Source organism: Muntiacus reevesi, chromosome 8 (genome assembly GCF_963930625.1).
Source record: "Muntiacus reevesi chromosome 8, mMunRee1.1, whole genome shotgun sequence".
Lineage (NCBI taxonomy): Eukaryota > Metazoa > Chordata > Mammalia > Artiodactyla > Cervidae > Muntiacus > Muntiacus reevesi.
The window spans coordinates 51,531,119-51,552,835 of NC_089256.1; the positions used below are offsets into that span (position 1 = coordinate 51,531,119).

A 21,717-nucleotide genomic window follows, 5' to 3' on the forward strand; every position below is an offset into this window, starting at 1 on the left:
TTCTTTCTGTTTTTGGTTTTTTTTTTTTTTTTTTGTATTTTGGGATAATGGTGTATATCTCTTACTGTTCCTAATATAGTAACGAACATGGCATATATGCTCACTTAAGATTTATATATTAATTAGTTTGATAAAATAATTTAGAATTTGCTGTTGCTTATGCTGTATCTCTGGTTAGTACTTTTCCTCAGTGGAGCCAAAATAGAGGAGGAAATAGAAAAATAAAATAATAAAAAAAATAAAAAGAACCAACTGTAGCTTTCTTGAAATAGATTTGTTAAGGGAACCTTCAAAATGGCTACTTTACCGTGTTTGGGGTAAAATAACAGTGTGAGAGAGTGCTATTCAGGCAGAGAGTGGAATGCTTTAATGAGACCATTTGGAGGTTCCCACAGGTTCAGACCCACAGGTGGCCATGTGTGGTAGAATTAGAATTCTGTACATATGCTCAGTCTTTCTTCTTTCTTTCCTTATCTACTTAAAAGCATTATTGCACATAGACGGTAGGAGCATTCAAAGAGTACTGAAGTCTCCTCCCTTCCCATCGTGACACCCTGTTGCCCCAGTAGCTATGTCACCAGTTTACAGGTCTGTTCAGCCTTTTGTTTTAGGGGTGGGTGCCAGTCTTCTTTTGAGGCCTTTTTGGTTCTGCCAGTTTTGAATATTCACTGTTTAGGACTGGTCTTAACCACAGTGAGTCTTTCTACTAGTAAGATTTTGAAATCAGTCTAGCAGTTATAGTACTTTCAAAACTTTCCTTGAGTAGGGAGTTTTAGAAGGTTGAATATATGAGGAAGATTTAAGGGGAAGTATAAAAGTTTTAAGATCAGAGTAACTTGAATAAATGAAAAAAACTCAAGTAGACAAACTTAATTATTTAATTATGTGAACTTAGTTATGTATGTAAATGATTAATTTTACTTATTTCCTTTGTAAATTAAAATGATAAAAATGAAGCATAGATGCCATTTGTCAGTTCAAAGGTGCCTTCTCCCAGTTTTTACTGATTAAGTGCTATACAGTTGATTGTAATATTCAAAGCCATTATGTTATGTAATGATAGTCTTACCATGTGGAGTTTCTCTTAATTAAAGGGTTTGTTTCTTTCTTTAAATAGTGTATATAATGAAAATGATTAAAATGTATGCATATATGCTATAGTGCAGGTTAAGTTAGAACTCTTAATGTTCTTAAATTGACCCTAAGACAGAAAATTGCATTACCTTTCCTAATTATAACTTATTTTGTTAAGCTATCACATTGTTTGTAACTTACAAAAAATAAATTATACAAAGACTGCACTTTGCAAATGTAAATACAGTTTTGGTTTGGTGTATATTGGATACAATGGTCTTCCTTAAGCCTAAACACAGAAACAAAAGCATGTATTATAAGAGAAAGTTCAAGATGGGAAGTGATAAAATGGGTATTGAGTAGAGCTTTGTTAAAATTTAGCTGGTATCCTTGTAAAATTTCCATGTATTCACTAAGTTATATTATGTCATTCTTATTGTTAGGAGCTGACTTGAGTGTTAAGTTTTACCCTTGTCATAATTTTGTTACTGCAGTTGGGAAATTGAGATTTTTTAATTCTTTTTACACAAATATTTGTACAGATATTAAAATTAAGGTTGTACAGTGAGTAAAGATTTCATGTTTGTTAGGGCACATTTTATTTCAGTTGACTGCTGCACATTTTATTTCAGTAGAACTGCTTTTGAATTGCAGAAGGTCATCTTAATTGCTGAGGATGCTACACATTTGACAATGAAATAATACTCAGAATGCTGGCTGTGCTGTTTATTCTTTAGGATTTTTATGACACCTTTTGCTTTGTGATCTTGAAAGATGTATTTATCAAATCTTTATTTAACATGAGTAGATTTGTTTAATTCTAAGGAAAAAAATCTAGAACTACAGAATAAAGTAGGATGATTCATTTTGTTTTTCAACAATACAAGGTAGCCCCAAAGTTGGGTGCAGTTTTAACTTTTAAGACTTCAAAAGTACATGTTTACAGACTTATGAAGCGTATCATTTGAGAATTTTTAACTCTTAATTTTGTGATCATTAAATAGTATGTTTTTATTTCTTTTAACTCCAGTCTCCCTGAAGTTGGCAAATACCAACTGAAGTAAACAATTAAAAATATTTTTTCAGAATATACTTTGCTTGAGGTTTTACTTGAGTGGCAGATCATTAATGAAATCACCTTGTAAAATTATCTACTTTAGAATTTTAGGCATGTACATATCCTCAAAGAAAACCTGCCACATATACTGTTATAATATTGTTACATACATATCCTATAGGCACATACATATCCTCAAAGAAAGCCCTCTACACATAGTCTTATAATATTGTTACAGCTCATGTGAAACTCAGGTTTGAAGCGAAGGTACCTGAAGTTTGGGGATTTCTGTTCTTGTTGAGGCCAACTCATTCTGTTTTAGGAAATAAGATCGGACTCTTATTCTAGATTTAATACTATACTTTATGTAATGTAGAAAAAAGTTAACTTTCACAAAAATTAGATTTAGTGAGATTTATTCCTGATAGCTTCCTTTTGTCCTGTGCTGCTGTTTTTACTCAACACAAAAAAAAATCAGGTTCATTGTAAATGCAAGGAAGGGTTTGGTTAAGCACAATAGCCTATAAGCTGCTTGCTGTTTAGATAACATCAAGGCTTGTCATGCACTGTGGAATTGGGACTTCAATACACTAGCTAGATGCGATTTATTCAAATATTAGGAGCTCTTCAGTGGCAGTCAGATGGCAGGAAGGTGTATCTTTTGAAAATCCACTTAAAATTGGTGCATTAAAAAATTCTGAATTTTAGTGTCTTAGTCATTTTGAAAACAGTTCAAAAAGAACTCAAACAAGTACGAGGCAGAAAATTCTCTTTTGAATGAATTTTTATGCTTAGTTTTATTTTGTTTTTTGTTAAGAGTTGGCTTTTGAAAGTTCTGCTAATATCACAGTTGGAAGGAATGATGATATATTGCTATTGGTAAGAAAATTTTCTTTGTTTTTTTTATGATCTAGAAATTGATTAAAAAACACATGCACTCAAACCACCAGAAGTTATACTTCTGTAAGTCAGTGGATTTTAGAAGTTTGATATTAAAGCTTTAAATATTTAATTGGATAATTAGTAGACTAGGTTTACCATGTATTTTCACCTTTATACGTAATTTATTTTGAAATGTTTATGTAGATTTTTATCTTCATAGATATGTCATAGAAAATGTTAAGGGATTTCTATTTATGTACATATTTTTAAAATTTAACTATACATTTTCAGCATGTTTATGTTCATTTGTAAGCTCTTGCAGTTGTCTCACTGGGTTTTACTAAAAGTTTATGTGAAAAGTGAAATCTTGGTAATTTCCTTTGAAGTATAATATGTCTAGGGAGGATAGTTATTGGTGACTTTTAGAGAAACTTTTTATTTGAATTACTTAAATTATTTTTACTGTTTCAACTTTGGTAAAACTTGGTAACACATAAGAACTTTGCCTTAAAAAGTAAGTTAAATTTCAGAGAAATAACACTTGTAAGATGAGTAAGGAGGTAATATGGTTAAGAATTATGTTTAAAAAAGTGTGAATTCAGATTGTTCTAGGCAGTGCATCATGTAATAGCTCATTTAAGTATTTTTACTGTGGTCGTATGAAATGAAAATGTAGTTATCTTGGACTAATGTGTACTCTCTCAAGAGATATTTTAAATAGTTATGAGTATAGGAAATTAATGAAAACATTGATTTTTTAATGGTAATTTATTTTTCTAAAATTATAAAAGCATGTTATTTATCTGCAAATATATTCTATGCTGAAAAATTAGAACTTACGCAAGTGAGGAAGTGCATCTATATTTGTAGGCAATGGATAAAAGATGAGAGTGAAGAAGGATTAGATTCAAAACCCAGGAGTAAGAGTTTATGGATAATACCTGATACATAATACGTTGAGTCAGTAGATTTGGGATTCAGAGGCAGAGTCCTCAAGATCTTATTCCTTGGTGCCGGGAATGACTGTTCTCTGAAAATTTTCTTCTGTTTTCTTCTCAGATGCGTGGCTTTTTAAAAAAAATTATTTTATTCAAGCATGATTGATTTACAATGTTGTGTTAATTTCTGCTGTATAGCAAAGTGATTCAGTTATTCACACACACACACACACACACACACACACACACACACACACATTCTTTTTCACATTCTTTTCCGTTATAATTTATCACAAGATACTGAATATAGTTCCCTGTGTTATACAGTAGGTCTTTGTTGTTTATCTGTTGTATATATAATAGTTTGTATCTTCTAATCCCAAACTCCCAATCCATCTTTTATACATATTAAAAAGTAGAAAGAATAGTATCATCTTTAAAGAGTAGAATAATTAGTATAATGAACTCTAATGGACCATCACTCAGCTTTTAAGTCAGTTTTAGCAGTTATCAACTCATGGCTATTCCCTGGTCCATAATGATTTTAAAAAAAAAATTTTTTTTTTTTTTTTTTTTTTTTGGAAGTAAGTTCAGACCTGCTGAAAAGTTGGTATGTTTGTATCAAGTTGCTTGTTGGTTCCTTGATTCTCCTTCTGATATCTGCATAATCTAAAGCAATGTCTTCTGCCGTAGTCCTAATATTGATAATTTGTACCCTCACCCCCACCCCCCAACTTCCTCGTGCAACTAGAAATGATAATTTTATTGATGTCAAAAAAACAGCTCTTTTTCTTTAATTTCATTTATTTCTTCTCTAAATTTTAGTCTTTCTCTTAATTGCTTATACTGGGTATTACTTGCCATTCATTTTCTGCTTTCTTTTTATTTATTTATTTATTTTAAAATTTTTTATTTTTCAGTGGGTTTTGTCATACATTGATATGAATCAGCCATAGAGTTACGCGTATTCCCCATCCCGGTCCCCCCCCCCAGCTTTCTTAAGAACCTTATAAGAGTGTGCTTTCATTTCTCAATGTTCTTTGTGCTGTTGTTGTGTATAATTACCCACATAGTTACAGTTTCTGGTATTCTTCAGACCTTTGTAGATATCTGTATTACCATCAGTTATCTTTTTTACCCCCTGTGTCTGAGGACTTCCTTTAACTTTTTATAGTGTAGGTTTGCTTTTTTTTTCTTTTCTTTTTAACCAACTTTTATATCTGTAAAAGACTTAGTTCACCTTTGCTTTTGGAAGATATTTTTTTGCTGGGTATAGAATTCTCATCATAGTTTCTTTTTCTTAATACTTCAAAGATCTTCCTCTGTTTTTACCTGCATTGTTTTTAGCAAGAAATTTAATGTCATTTTAAATTTATTTTCATCACAATTTTGAGCAGTTTGATGGTGATATGCCTTGATGTAATTTCTTAATGTTTTTGCTTAGTGTTGGTTGAACTTCTTGGATCTGTGGGTTTATAGTTTTTCATATAATCTGGAAATTTTGGGGCCATTATAGAGTTACATATTTTTTGTTCCTTTCTACCTTACATGTATATCAGAGTATTTGAGGTCGTTTCACAGCTTACTGATGCTGTTATGTTAGCTTTCTCCCCTCTCTTTAGTCTGTTTTTTCCTCTCAATTTTTAATTTTGGATATTTCTGTTACTTTGTCTTCAACTTCTTTGATTTTTTCCTGTAATATCCAATTTACTGTTAATTCCATCTAGTATATTTTTCATCTCACACATTATACTTTTTGTGTTCAGTTTGGTTATTTTTTTGTATCTTTCATGTGTCTGCTTCACATGATCAGTCTTTCCTCTTGTTTTTTGAGCATGTAGACTACAGTTACAGCAGTTATTTTAATGACCTTGTCTATCAATTCTGTTATCTCTGTCAGTTCTAGGTCCTCTTTTGTCCATTGATTTTTCTCATTATGGGATGTCTCCTTTTGGTTCTTTGTAAGACTTAAGTTTTAATTGGATAGCAGACATGGTAACTAGATAGTTTACATTCCTGTAAATCTCCTTGGATTGTATTCTGTGAAGCATTTACTTGGAAACAATTTTATTCTTTCAAGTCCTAGAAGTTTTGTTTGGCAGGACCAGAGTAGCTTTTGGTTTGGGGCTAGTTTGAACCTACTACTACTGAAGCAAAGTGGAAGTCGCTCAGTCATGTCTGACTCTTTGTGACCCCATGGAATTCTTCAGTCCAGAACACTGAAATGGGTAGCCTTTCCATTCTCCAGGGGATCTTCCCAGCCAAGGTCTCCCGCGTTGCAGCCAGGTTCTTTACAGCTGAGCCCACAAAGGAAGCCCAAGAATACTGGAGTGAGTAGCCTATCCTCCAGCAGATCTTCCCGATCGAGGAATTGAACCTGCATCTCCTGCATTGCAGGTGGATTCTTTACCAACTGAGCTACCAGGGAAGCCCACTGAAGCAAAACCCTCTGGGTCCTCCTGATTCCATGCAACTAATGAGGTTTCCCACTGTGGTTGATGGGAACAGGTACTCTCCCCCAAGTGAACCTGCTGCATTCTTCCCCTAAAAACTTTTGAATGGCTTTCCCTGGTCTTGGTAGTTTTCTCACACAGAAATGCCAATCAGTATTCAGTTGAAGACTTGAGAAGAGTCCCCGCTTTGGAAATTTTTAGTGTTCATTCTCTGTACACACCTCTTCTCTGGTAATCTGCCTTGCAAACCCAGTCACTTTGGTACTTCCTTAGACTCCCAGCTTCATCTCTTCAACTCAGGAAGATTGTTGGGCTCCCCCTGGGTTCCCTGTCCTACTTTTTTATTTATATTTTGGCATCCTGTAATTAGTTTGTAAACTGGGACAATTATAGTGCTCACCTAGGTACTTCCCATTTTTATATCAGTTTCTTCTGTTGAGTGAGACAGTTGTCAACAGTTGAAAGAAACAGTGACACAGTTGAAACAGTGACAGTGTTTTTTTCTTGGCTCCAAAATCACTGCAGACAGTGACTGCAGCCATGAAATAAAAGACGTTTGCTCCTTGGAAGAAAAGCTATGACAAACCTAGACAGCGTATTAAAAAGCAGAGACATTATTTTGCTGACAAAGGTCCATCTAGTCAAAGCTATGGTTTTCCCAGTAGTCATGTATGAATGTGAGAGTTGGACCATAAAGAAAGCTGAACTCTGAGGAATTGATGCTTTTTAACTGTGGTGTTGGAGAAGACTCTCGAGAGTCCCTTGGAGTGCAAGGAGATCCAACCATCCTAAAGAAAATCAACCCTGAATATTCATTGGAAGAACTGATGGCTGAAACTGAAGCTCCAGTACTTTGGCCACCTGATGAAAAGAGCTGACTCATTGGGAAAGACCCTGATGCTGGGAAAGATTGAAGGCGGGAGGAGAAGGGGACGACAGAGGATGAGACGGTTGGATGGCATCACCGACTCAATGGACGTGAGTTTGAGCAAGGTCCAGGAGATAGTGAGGAATAGGGAAGCCTGGTGTGCTGCAGTTCATGGGGTCGCAAAGAGTTGGACATGACTGAATGACTGGACAGCAATTTTGGTTGACGTCCAGTTCCTTGAAAACTATATAGTTTCAGATATTTTATTAATTTTGTTATTTTTTTGGGTTGGCGAAAGGTTCGTTTGGGTTTTCCCAAATGAACTTTCTGGCTAACCCAGTAGTTAGGATGGCTAGTCTGGTCTATGTTTGTATATCTTGGTTGGAAGCAGAACTCGCTTCCATTTAAGCATTTGAAGAAGTTCTTCTCAAGAAGCATATTTTAGGTGGTAGTGAGAAATGGGGGTCAGAATTATACATTTTGGTTGTTAAAAATGAGTGGGAAATCCTGAGCGAGATGACCCTGAGATTCAGGCCAGAATTTAAGGAAGGACCACAGATTAAAGGTTAAGAACCCCAGATTGGATTCTTTAGTGGGGACAGTGTCAGAGCAGAGTTCCTTTGCCTTACCCTTTGAAGACAGGCATATGCACATTTGAAACCTTGCAGGATTGGACTAAACCTTACAGGCTCAGGCAACAACAGCTGACCTTTTCTACACGGAAAGAGGTTGGATTTGCTCATTCTGCATGTAATCTATGGCATCAGGTGTATAGCCCTTGAGAACAACTGCTACCTCAGGTCATATTGATTTGATGGAACAGGCTTATATTGGTGGGATGACTCTAGTACTGTACTTTTTTATGGCTGCAACACACCCTAGTGTGTTGAAATTGTGAGAAGATTTTGTGAGAAGAAATTGTCACTAAATTACCTAAAAGATTTTTTATGATAATGTAACTTATTTTCCTCTGAAAAACAGGATAACTCTGAGGCTTCTTTTCCATGATGGCACCAAGTCAGAAGGTAGAGAAACTTTGAGTGCCCATTCAGGGACACATCAGTGTTTTTTATAGGTCATTTTCTTGATGATATAAATCAGGAAATTTCAGTAGTCTGATGTGGGGGATTAAGTTGAAATTCTGCAGTTGTTTTACTTTCCTATTAATTCATATCAGGTAGACATTATATAGCTAAATTCTTTATCAGGTCACTCAGGAAGTATTTTTTGAGTACCAGCCACGTGTCAGGATTGTGCTATCCACCAGGTAGATGAGTGGAGGCGTGGCATCTGAAATGAGGGAGGTAACATTCGCACTGTGTTCCGCAGAGGTCAGCCACGTCTAAAGCAGTGGCTCTCAAACACTCATCCATCTCAGTGCTCAGACCTTTTTACATTCTTGAAAATTATTGTGAACTCTAAGAAGATTTTGTTTATGTGGGTTATATCTATTATTGCCACATAGATCTTTAAGAATATTAACTTACTAAAGCAGTAGTAGATAAGTACATTTTCCCAAATATATATTTTCCAGAAACCAGAAAAAAAAAAAAAAGAAAGCAAGAAAATCTGCACTGTTTTCCATTTTGCAGCTCTCTTTAATGTTTGAATTTAATCTTTTTTAATACAGGAGAAATTTTTTTGTCAGTGAGTTCAATAAAGTTTCTGCTAGAAATGAGCATCATGGGTAGTCAGAAACAATATTACTCAGTGAACTTGAAATCATGGTGGTCTACAGTAGGGGTCCACCTGGATTAAAGATTCACCCTTGGCCAGGGATTGCCATACATGTGGTAGGTGCTCAGTGGATGAGTCTGGAGATTGAAAAAGGAAGATTCTGTAATTTCTCTTAGAATTTAAATGACTTTGCAGCAGGGCTAGTGCTAGTATAAATTAATTAGTGAAATATATCAAGTTTTATAATAGTAAATAATAATTCAGTTTCAAGAATTGGCACACCATTGAAAATGTCATGAGAATCAGTTACACTTTAGTGATTGCTTAAATATCAGTTAAACTTTAATCCAAACAAGAAGTCTGATAGTATGCAGTTGCTATACAGTATGCATCTTCTAAGATGTTTGTTCCTCTTTCCCTCAGTTATCCTCAACTGTTGTGAAGCACACTACCTTTCCAACCACTGTAGATATGGACAAAGAAGAAAGAAAGACTATCAACCAGGGTCAGGAAGATGAAATGGTAACCAGCTTTTACAATTTACTTGTGAAGTGTGAGTTTATTTTTCTAGGGAAGTAGAAAAGTACATTTAAAAAAACACTAAAATGAAACACAAAAAACAACAGCTAGGTCACTGTGGTCTTTTCCCTTCTGGCGGTGTTTTTGAATTGGGCTTATGTAATACCTCTGGTGTTAGTGTGGTTCTCCGACGGCTCCAGTGTGCTTCCTGTTTCACTTGTGAACTGTTAAAACTCAGAGGAAAGAGATGTTTTTTCATTTGATATAACTTATGTTAGCCAATGCTTATATATAGTCCTAAATGCAAAATTTCTAATTTTTCCTTTATAAGAAAGTTTAAAATCAACTTAATAAAACTCAGCTCTTTCTTCGTGGTGTGTATAGGGGAAAGATAGGGTTGTTACGTTGGAACTCTCATAACATCTGATATGTGGTTATTAATCACTGTGTCCTTGCAGGAGATTTATGGCTACAATTTGTGTCGCTGGAAGCTTGCCATCGTTTCTCTTGGAGTGGTGTGTACCGGCGGCTTTCTTCTCCTGCTCCTCTATTGGATGCCCGAGTGGCGGGTGAAGGTGACCTGTGTGAGAGCTGCAATCAAAGACTGTGAAGTGGTGCTGCTGAGGACTACTGTAAGTCCACATGATTACTTGTAGTGGATTATTTGTGGGGTAAAATGATATATTTATGTGTGTTTTGTTCAAAATAAAATATGATGAGAACATCATTGCTAGGATACAATGAGAAATACTAATCCTGGTATTTCTAAAGTATCTGTGTTCCAAGTGACTAATATCCCAGTGATTTGAGTTTAAAGGAATCTTGAAAGGGAAAAAAAAAGCAAAAATGTTAGTCACTCAGTCATGTCTGACCCCTTGTGAACCCGTGAACTGTAGCCCACTAGGCTCTCCTCTGTCCATGGAATTCTTCAGGCAAGAATACTGGGTGGGTAGCCATTCCCTTCTCCAGGAGATCTTCCCAACCCAGGAATGGAACCTTGCTCTCCTGCATTGCAGGCAGATTCTTTACTGTCTGAGCCACTCAAATCTACCCTCTCTTATAGCTCTTGATGCGCTGAGAGATTAGATAAATGGCTGGTCTGTCAAGGTTACCTGAAAGGACTGTATCCCAGATCTCTTCTATGCAATGTTGCAGCCCCCCAGGTTTTGTTTTGTAATCCTAATTGGAAGTATTTTATAAGAGGCTTTAATACCTAGCCTCAGTATGTAGATGGATTAAATCAAGAAATTACTCAATAATCTTTTATGACATCCTCTATCAGTAAAGAATGACGTATATAAAATGGTAAGTGATCAAGAACACTTTATGTTTGAATTTATGCATCTTCATGAAATGGTTTAACATTTAGTGAGTAGAAAGTGACACTTTCTCATTTAGAGGTTAGTATTAATAAATAGCATATCATGTAAAGAATGGAAACTGTATATATGGTTATATAATATGCATAATTGACTCTTTACCCTTACTCCTTTCTCTTTGAAGGATGAATTCAGAACATGGTTTTGTGCAAAAATTCGCTTCCTTTCTCTAGAAACTCCCCCATTTTCAAGTTCAAAATCTCTGGTTAATAAAAATGGCCATGCAGTTCACTTAACTGGAAATCTGGCTGAAGAGAATAGGCTTGAGATGAATAAATACTCACAGCCTCAGTCACAACAGGTATTGTTACCTTAGTCTCAGTGTTTCTTTAAAAACTGGAATTGTTACATTTTATGCTACTGTAGATAGCCTATAATTTTGTACTTATTTTTAAGATAAAACTATATGCATATAAAATACCTGTTTATCACTATATGTAAAGTTTAAATATTTACTAGAAGAAATGGATTATGTCACATGTGATTGCTTTAATTTTAATAGTTTTTATATGCTAAATTTGTGTTAGTAAACTTAATTATTAGCAAGTGATGATAATGCTTTTGATGTAACCTTTTTATATGTTCTACAGATTCGCTACTTCACCCACCATAGTGTGAAATATTTCTGGAATGATAGCCTTCACAATTTTGATTTCTTAAAGTAAGTATTCTTTTGTTTGGATTGTATGAGTGTATTGATTATGTTTTAGATAGAAAATAATTCATTTTAGTGTTATATAAGATGGAAGATTTCCCTTCACTTAATTTTAATAACTCCTTGGTGGTATTTGAATACTCAGCAATACTCAGTAACCAGTTTAGAATAAACCCCATCTGCAAGTTGTACCCTGGCAAAATTGACACAGAAGTTAGAAGCACCAAAAATCTGGTCTAAATCCTTTTCTTTTTGAGGATTCATCTCAGAGTAAATTTTGAGTATACCTCTTAGCCTTCCTGAGTATTTGAATTATCATCTCTCAATTTACTGATGGTTTCATCCATTTGTATTCAATACTTGAGGGATGGAGTGATAGACAAACATTAAATTTAACTTTCATATGTAGATAAAGATGAGACATGGTCAAATGTGTTAAGCCTTGGGTAGGACAAATTGGAATAATTCCTTAAAATTTGATTTTTATGGAGGCTTCAAGTTACTTCAGCACTGAATTTACTAGGATTTTATTTATTTATTTATTTTTGCCTGCGCCACATAACTTGTGAGGTCTCACTTCCCTCACCAAGGATTGAACCTGGGCCACAGCAGTGAAAGCCCAAAACCCTAACCACTAGGCCACCAGGGAACTCCTTTAGGATTCTGTTTTTATTGCTGTTAAAGTGATTATCATAAATACCCATTAAGTATCCTTGCTTGAGAGTGGCAAAGGAATTCTTAATATTAGCAGTAAGAAGAGAATCACCTTATGAACATTTAAAATATTCATGCTTGGACTTTTTTCCTCAGATGTTTCCTAAAGAATCATGTAATTCCTAAAGAATATTATTATATTCCTAAAGAATTGGAATATTATGGAATGGAGCAGGGCAGTTCCACCTGCCTAGTTCCGAAGACCATTCCTAGTTAAGAACCATTGCTTTTTTTTTTTAGAGAATACTGCCAGTAAACTGTCATTTTGTTCTTTAAAAAATTTTGACTTGGAGTTGATCCCTGCTACCCTGGGGGAAAATCGCAAACATGTTTGCTGTGGAGCCTTTGCCAACCATAGCAACTTGTAGGATTTAAACTTATTCCAATGATTGCAGTTAATTATGGAGCTTAGTTTTTTCTTTTGAAAAAAGTAGAAAAAGATTTGGAGTTAATTCTCTATAGAGTTTTTGTGAATAGTATCTCGGTTTAAATAAGCATAATTAAGACATTTGAGAGGAAAGTAGGTATGTTAGTCGAATCTCAGTTTTAATCATTACAGGTTTTAGACATTGTCTGTGACTTAGACGAATTCTGCACTTCTCCTTAGATGACAGGATTCAGATTGATGCTTTTGTAGAAAGAAAAACAAGTGAGTAGGACTTACTAGTGTGAAGCTTCAAAATTTAAGAAAGGAAACTCGATAAAAAGTAAAGTTTGAAACACTCGAGTTAGTCATACTTTACCTTTAATTTTTTTGGTTATTAAATGTTACAGCTTTGGCACAGACTTAAAGGATAATAATATTGTTATATAATCTTAACCTGTGATAGATACATTGGGTAGCTTAGAAGTTGCCACATTTGAGATTTAGGCCTTTTATTACTGTTTATCTTAGGAAGTGGATATTTAAAAATTCTCATCCATTGTCTCAATTTTTGTTAGGGTTTTCTGTTTGTAAGGAAATCACACTTTAAAATCAGGAATATAGAAAAATGAGGCATTAAGAAATTTGAATATTTTAAACTTTGTTTAAAGTAAAAACTTTGGATTTATTTAGGGGACTGGATGAAGGTGTTTCTTGTACGTCAATTTATGAAAAGCATAGTGCAGGACTGACAAAGGGGATGCATGCCTACAGGTAATCTTTATCCAACTAAAGTTAGATCTATTATCAAAATTCTGAAATAATGTAGTATATATAGTTTACCCTTTTACCATATAGTTGTAATATTAACAAGTATTTAAATATTATAACATAGTAATTGACAGCTTATTGATATTTTATTTGGGTGAGACTCTCTCAGTTTAAGAATTATAAGTGTTGAAGCTGATTTTGAAGTGAATATCCCTGAAAATATACTGTATTTCGTCATTTCTAAGGTGCACACTTTCCTACATTTTAACATCTCTAAAAGGAGGGTGTGTCATACAGTGGGTGGAGTGTCACCCTTTACTTGACAGCATTTTAATCTTTCTTGATAGTACATAAAATCATGGAATGTCTTACGATTGATAGCATCTTCGATTTACTGAAATATTGGGAATTGTAAGCATGAGCTCAGATTTACTAAAATGAAAATTTGTAAATTGGGAGACAATATCTTTTTTATAGTGTTATTCTTTGCTAAGGTATAAAAGTATACCAGTGTATTATGTATTGTAAATGCCGTTTTCAGATTAAATTAGGAATTTTCTTGTACTCCTCTAGCATGTTCTTTTAAAGGGTTGCAATATAAATTCATTCATTCAGACTTCTGCTTCGTAAAACATGAGAATTAATTTATCATCTAGAGAGTACTATTATAAAGAATTTAAGTGGAAGGTTTTAAGCAACTTTTCATAAGCATTAAAAAAAGGCACCAAATGTATACTGTTTTGAAATAAACATTTTTAGTGCAGTATTCTTATTGGAAAAATAGTACAGGACACCTCAAATTACTTATGTAGTCTCTTGAAAAAATTAATTGCAGTTCAGAATTATTGAGCTGTATTGTGTATATGGGTGGAAAAGAAAATCTTTTGCTGACATGGTTTATTGTAGATTAGTGGGAGAGGTACTTGTCACACAAAAGATAAAATAATAACAGTGTAGTTATCCAGTATTGACTATGTTGACTTAAATACTGTAGATGGAGAATTTAACTTGTAGAAGACAATTGTTTAGAAAAACAAATATTTTAAGTTCCAGAATTAAGGAGCAGTTGGTGTTTTGAGCCTTATCTAATGCAATGCCTTCCATAAATTGCACTGTTAAAATACAGTATAGTGTAATATTATTATTATTATATTTTCCTGTTATAGAAAATTGCTTTATGGAGTAAATGAAATTGCTGTGAAAGTGCCTTCAGTTTTTAAGCTCCTGGTTAAGGAGGTAAGACAACCTGTCTTAACATTTGTGATCAATAGGTTTGTCAATTGAAAAGAGCCAGGATTTAAGTAATAAGAAGATATTCTTGTTTTTTTGTTTCCTAACTTCTCTTTGCTTATTTTTTTTCTTGGAAGGTCAGAAAGATCTTTCTCCAGTAGATCAGTAATTTGGGGGCATGATTACTTTTTTATTTTGTCTGATTTCTTTGGTTTTCTTGTCTATAGATTTTTTCTTATTCTCAGGAAGTTGTGCATCTAAACCTTGCCCTATTTTGCAGATGTGTACCTCTGTCTCCCCCACCCCCAATTTTAAAAACAATTTATCATGTTTTCTTCATGTGGTACACTCTTAGGAACTAGGCATCATGCCAGATGTTTGGAATTAAAAACATACCATGATGAGTGATAGGAATTTGCACTTTAGCCTAGGGGGAATACAGGTCAGTAGTTACTGTAGTGACTTTAGTATGTAAGAGCCATAGAGGAGGCGTAAGTAAAGGCTTGTGGCATGTAAAGAAAGGGAGTAAGCGGCTTTGCCTAGGAGAGTTAGGCTCTCCCGTTTTCTTTCTGATTTTGGGCTAAAGATCAGAATTAGCTGTACTGGGTCAGTACTTTGAGTAGAAGTTAGATTGCCTTCCATCATTTCTCGAGAGTAGCTGTGTAATGGAGCCTTAGAGCACAGCAACGTGTAACGAGTCAGAATTAGAAAGACTGGCTTGAACATGACTCCATCGGTAACCAGCTCTGATCATTAGAAGCCCTTCTCCCTGCTGCTCTTGTATTGGTAAAATTGTAGTAAATCCTTTAATGGCCTCATTTGATTTTGAAGTAAAATAGGATTATATATGTGAAAGTGCTTTGAAAAGTACAGAAACATCAATTTTAAGACATTGGATATTAATGAAATTGATAAAATACTATAAAATTTGGGTAGTCAAAGTCCTTTAGGAAGACTCCTTTTTTTTTTTTTTTTTGGGGAAGTAAACCTGCCAATTGGTTTTTTATTGGCCAAATCAGATGCAGACATCTTTTAAATTTTTTTAGATTATGAAAGGATGATAACACATTTATAGGAGACTTGGAAAATGCAGAAGAAAGTTACATATAGTTCCACTATACATTACAGTTATTTTAAGTAAACTAAGGTTTTTAATTGGAGTTTCAATATCAAACTCTCAAAAATTAATAGAATAAATAGAAAAGTAGGAGGATGTAGTAGACCTAAAAAGCAGTATGAACCAATTCAACATAGTAATAATTAAGATTTATATAATTTTCACATAACCACAGGATACAATTTCTATACAAGTTCTCATAGGCTATAAACCAGAAGACACTGGAACATATCCAGGGACATAAAACAAGGTGGAAAAATTTCATGATCTAAAGGTATTGAAATCACACAGTCTATTCTTTTTACCACTGTGGAATTATGTTAGAAATCAGTATCAAAATATACTTGAAAATAACACACATACTTTCAAGTGCCATGTGACATTTACTGTTAGAGATCTTTGACTAAGCCATTAAAAGTCTCAGTAAAGTTAAAAGACTGAAAAAACACGGTGATTGCAGAGAAGAAAGGATTTAAGTGAGAAATTAATATCAAAGATACTTTAAAGGTCTCATGTATTTGGAAATTGAATGTCCATGTTTAAATGATGGGTGTATGTAAGAAGCCATAACAAGGAAGATTAGAAAATATTTTTAACAGAATAGAAATGAAAAGAAAATTTATCAGAATTAGTTGCATATGAAGTCTTGAATAAGGTATGCAAACAAAAGAATGGACAGCAGTGTAAAGTTTTGTGAAATCTGAACAAAATCTGTACTTCTGTATCACATGTTAATTTCCTGTGTGGGTTTTTTTTTTTTAGTGTTTCTTTATATTCTCAGAATTGGATTAGAAATTTCAAACCTCATTCAGATTTTTTTTTAAAGTCACTAAAATAATAAGTGGGGAAGTGCACACATGCACATGTTTTCATCCACCTAGCCAGCCTGTGTTTTTTGGTTGGTTCATTTAATTCATTTATATTTAAGGTAATTATCACTATATGTGATCCTGTTACTAATTGTTTTGGGTTTAATTTTTGTAGATCTTTTCCTTTTCTTGTTTTTAGCAGGACTCCTTATCTTGTTTCTTTTTTTTTTTTTCCCATTCAGGTTTTAAGCCTTATTTATTTCCTTAGAGAAAGCAAAGCAGTGTAACTTATCTCATATTTGTCTTCTCTTTGGACTTCAGTGAACCTTTGACTTACAAGTAAATTAGTGTTTCAGGTTCATAATAAGTAAATGTTTGTTCCATTTGGTTAAACATTTTGTACTCTTTTACAGCACAGTAATTATTGAAAGTAAATGTGCTTTTTTGCTAAGGCAAAATGAAGAACAGCTAAATTCACGCATTTTAGCTGTTTCTAGCTGAATCCATATTTGGGTTTGGTATCAATCTAACTGGATGCTCCCAGTTTAAATTAAGCTTATTTAGTCAAATTCTAGTAGTTTAATGATTGTTTTCTAAAAAGGTAGTATCTTGCTCTACTTTTTGGGTAGTTAGTTACATGTTGCCCTAGGGTACTATAGAGCTTATCCTGTTAATATCTTGTTAGTTATTTCTTAAATCTGTATGGTTTTAAATATCTCATTCAATTTGACTTGAAAATTTTGTTTTTTAGGTTCTCAACCCATTTTACATTTTCCAGTTGTTCAGTGTTATACTCTGGAGCACAGATGAATACTATTACTATGCTATAACCATTGTGATTATGTCTGTAGTATCAATTATAAGCTCCCTGTATGCCATTAGAAAGGTGAGTCCGATTTATTACGGTTTTCACAACTGTATTTGTACTTTATAATAACACATAAGATGTGCAGAATGATATTTGGCATAAAGCATGTTCTTGTTACAGTTTTTCTTTTAGTTATGTGAATATGTACTCCTTTGCCCTCTTTTTGAGGTAGAGGAACACAGATGCTTTTTAAAGTCAGAGTATCACGTGATTACTTTGGGGCTGTAGGGGTCTCTAGTTGCTTATCTTAGACTGGAATACTGGAGGGCTGAATCTCCTGTTTTTAGGGCTGTCTTGTTAAAGTGCTTCTTATTTTGTTTGGGGCTGAAACATTGAATGATCTTTGAATCTTTTGGTCTTGACTTTTTTAAAGGTAGAGTAATATGTGTTTATTATATTAGCTTGTGTGCTAAGTCACTTCAGTCACTTCTGACTCTTTGCGCCCCATGGACTGTAGCCCCCCAGACTCCTTTCCATGGGATCCTCTAGGCAAGAATACTAGAGTGGGTTGCCATTTCCTCCTCCAGGACATGTTCCCAACCCAGGGATAGAACCCAAGTCATGCATCTCCTGCATTGCAGGTGGATTCTTTACCACTAGCACTATATTAGCTTATTTTATATTACCCTTGCTTTCTAATAGACTGAAGAGAGAGTTTGTATTAATGAGTTCAAAATTTTTTTCCTCTGATTCAGCAATACATTATGTTACATGACATGGTGGCGGCTCACAGTACTGTGAGAGTTTCAGTTTGCAGAGTGAATGAAGGTGAGTGCTTCAGTTTACTCTTAGGAAAGTAAGTAGAAAAAGATATCCACTGTGCGCTAATGTGTGAAGCAAGCCCAATATATTATGCATATACATGCAGTTCCACAAGAAACAAAAATGTGTGTTTGGATTTATAGTCCTGTCTCTCTATCAAGTTCATTCATTTATGTGAAATTGTATTTTTCTTTTTCTGTACTGTGACAGGCACTATACTGGGCTCTCAGGATGGACATAGTCCTTGCCATCATTGAACTTCAGTCTAGTTGGAAAGACAGATGATAAACAAAACAATGAAGTGTGATAAATATTAGGGAGAGTTCAGGGAACTCAGATATTAGAGCTCATTTACTATAGGTGTCACGGATGGCTTCTTTGAACAGGTATATTTTAAGTGATTGAACTAGCCAGATAAAGTATAGGTGAGAAAGTGATAAGGCAGTGGTGAGAGAGGGAGATAAGAGGATTCTAGTGCCCAAAGGCCTGGAAATTAAAGAGAGTTTGTTCATTGTAATAACTGAAAGAAATTCAGTGTGGCAGATGCAGCAGTTAGAGGGTAGATAGTCTTTTAAGGCTTGTGAAGGAATTTGGACTTTCCCAAAAGGCAGTGGAAAGACATTGAAGGGTTTTAAGTAGGAGAGTGATATGATCCTATTACTTCATGGCAAATAGGTGGGGAAACAGTGGCTGACTTTATTTTTTTGGGCTCCACAATCACTGCAGATGGTGATTACAGCCTTGAAATTAAAAGACACTTACTCCTTGGGAGGAAAGTTATGACCAACCTAGACAGCATATTAAAAAGCAGAGCCATTACTTTGTCAACAAAGGTCCGTCTAGTCAAGGCTATGGTTTTTCCAGTAGTCATGTATGGATATGAGAGTTGGACTATAAAGAAAGCTGAGTGCTGAAGAATTGATGCTTGTGAACTGTGTTGTTGGAGAAGACTCTTGAGAGTCCCTTGGACTGCAAGGAGATCCAACCAGTCCATCCTAAAAGAGATCAGTCCTGGGTGTTCATTGGAAGGACTGATGTTGAAGCTGAAACTCCAGTATTTTGGCCACCTGATGCGAAGAGCTGACTCGTTTGAAAAGACCCTGATGTTGGGAAAGATTAAAGGCAGGAGGAGAAGGGGACGACAGAGGATGAGATGGTTAGATGGCATCACTGACTCAATGGACATGAGTTTAGGTGAACTCCGAGAGTTGGTGATGGACAGGGAGACCTGGCGTGCCTGCGGTTAATGGGGTCGCAAAGAGTCAGACACGACTGAGCAACTGAACTGATAGGATCGTATTTGCCTATTTGAAAAAATCCTTCCGATTGCCATGTTCAAACTTATTTAGAAGGAAGTAATATTGAAGGCATGAAATGAATCAGGGTGAAGGTTGTGGAGATGGAGGGTGGAGAGATGGCTTTGAAAGATACTTAAATGTGGGCACTGAACAAGATTTGGTGATAGAGTGGTGTCAGGCTGGCGGGGGATGGATGTTGGTGTCATTTAATTAAATAGGGAACACTGGAGGAGAAGCAGAATTGTAGGGAAGGATAACATTTTGGACACATGGGTTTGTCCGGTGATATATGGAATAGGTTAAGGATACAGGGGAGGCAGCTCAGCATCATAGGTCTTGGAGACAGCAGCCTCTGATTTATCAGGAAAACCAAATCAGTCTGCATTCTCTTCAACTCGGTATCCCACATCCAAGTGTGAACCGAAGTTGGCCTAGCAGGTTGTTTTCTTCCTTGTGCTTCTTGGTCACTTGCTACTTTAGCTGATTATATCGCCTTTCCTAGTTGCAGTCTTAAGATGTGTGGTTTATTGATACTCCTTCCCTTCCCGCTCTGCCACTACCAAAGATGCTGGGCATCTCTCAGTGTATTTCTTCCTTACCCCCTCAATAGTCCAGCAGATCATTGATACTTAGTTTCCCCGTATACCTAAGGGTTAGAATTTCAAGTGGTATGAGGGCATTGAGTCAAGTTTATATATTTTTTTCCTTTTATTTTTATTAGTTGGAGGCTAATTACTTTACAATATTGTAGTGGTTTTTGCCATACATTGACATGAATCAGCCATGGATTTACATGTGTTCCCCATCCCAATCCCCGCTCCCACCTCCCTCCCCATGAGTCAAGTTTTTAAAATAAAGGATCGTATTAAGAAATGAAGATTGTTACACTTACTACATGCTAAATAACTTTAGAATTCTTTGCTTTTAGCTTAGTAAACTACTTCTACTTTTTTTTTTTTTAAGAAACAAAAGAATATTTGTCCTAAGGGCCAACATCACAAACAATAGTTTTCTTCTCACCCATCTTTGCTTAGAAACTAGTGTAAGTCTCGCTTAAGCATAGTTTAATAAAATCTAGGGGTACAGGAAGAAAGAATGCCCAAATATAAGGCCACCTTTTACTTGAGAAGATCTTGAAAGAAGTGTTTGACTAACTTGAATATAATACATAAATTTCTAAAGAAGTAATGAACTAGATATGATAAGTTTTATTTTATACATTTATTTGAAATAATGTCTAAGATACTTTGGAACTGTTTTAGGAATACTGAGAAGACAATGAAACAATATGGATTATAAATAGTAGTCATAAGGAAAAGAATCCTGTTAGAAAGTGCTAAAATTTCAGTGCTTTTCTCTGTTTCCAGGGGATTATAGAAGTCTGAGGTTATGTACATATTGCAGGGGAGTGTCCTGGGTGGACTTACTGCTTGTTTATCTCACAGGGCTGATAGCTAAGATTGACCATCCACTGTTGAAATGAGTGTTGAAATCCACCCATCTGTTAGCTTAGAGGGGACTTGGCATTAACTGTGTGCACTTGGCGTACTATCCAGGGACAAACTAGCTGACACATTATAGACACTGCTCTGTTAGCTTAAAGAATAATAATTTTGTCAGAACTCTTCATCTATTGGGATTTTCTTATTTAAGTCCATTATATTTTTAATGTCTTACTGAGATCAGGTAAACTTTGGATAGATCTTTAGTTTCTTGTATTTTTATTACAAGTTAAAGAATACTCTTTCCAGACCTGTCTTTCTTTTTCTTTCCTTAAATTCAGAAATAGAAGAGATCTTTTCTACAGACCTTGTGCCGGGAGATGTCATGGTCATTCCATTAAATGGGACAGTCATGCCTTGTGATGCAGTGCTTATTAATGGTACTTGCATTGTAAATGAAAGCATGTTAACAGGTAAACTAAATTAAATGAGTAAAAACCAGCTGAGTTGCTTATAATGATAGGACTAAGTAGCTACTGATTAAGCTTGTATCGGTATTAACTATGCAGTTTGTATCCTTTATTTGCAAACATCATGTGATAGATATTGAAGTTTTGTTTTTTTTTTTTTGAGGGGACCAAATCCTGCATTATACTCAGCTGTAATACTAAAGTATAATGCTGGTGCTAACATCTCTTGTCCAGCTTCTGTTCATTCTTCTGACAGGAGGAAATGCTTTATAGAAGGGACTCGGAAAAAAGATCTTTCCCCACAGCATATTTACTGCTGTTCACTTTGATGTACAAAATGTAGGAATAAAAGAGTTGATATTTTTATTAA

General features: G+C 34.8%; 1 protein-coding gene across 3 annotated transcripts in view; it reads left to right on the plus strand.

Annotated features, from left to right (window-relative positions):
* Positions 1-21,717, plus strand: part of ATP13A3 (ATPase 13A3) — a 77,901-nt gene that overhangs the window by 12,451 nt on the left and 43,733 nt on the right. For 2 of the 3 annotated variants that reach the window (XM_065943056.1, XM_065943058.1), the window contains exons 2-10: positions 9,373-9,471; positions 9,927-10,100; positions 10,972-11,148; positions 11,438-11,508; positions 13,274-13,354; positions 14,518-14,587; positions 17,259-17,393; positions 18,071-18,143; positions 21,219-21,350. In XM_065943056.1, the coding sequence (XP_065799128.1) occupies positions 9,421-9,471; positions 9,927-10,100; positions 10,972-11,148; positions 11,438-11,508; positions 13,274-13,354; positions 14,518-14,587; positions 17,259-17,393; positions 18,071-18,143; positions 21,219-21,350 (964 nt within the window). In that variant the 5' untranslated portion in view covers positions 9,373-9,420. The remainder of the gene's footprint in view (positions 1-9,372; positions 9,472-9,926; positions 10,101-10,971; positions 11,149-11,437; positions 11,509-13,273; positions 13,355-14,517; positions 14,588-17,258; positions 17,394-18,070; positions 18,144-21,218; positions 21,351-21,717) is intronic. The other variant, XM_065943057.1, reaches the window with a different exon arrangement.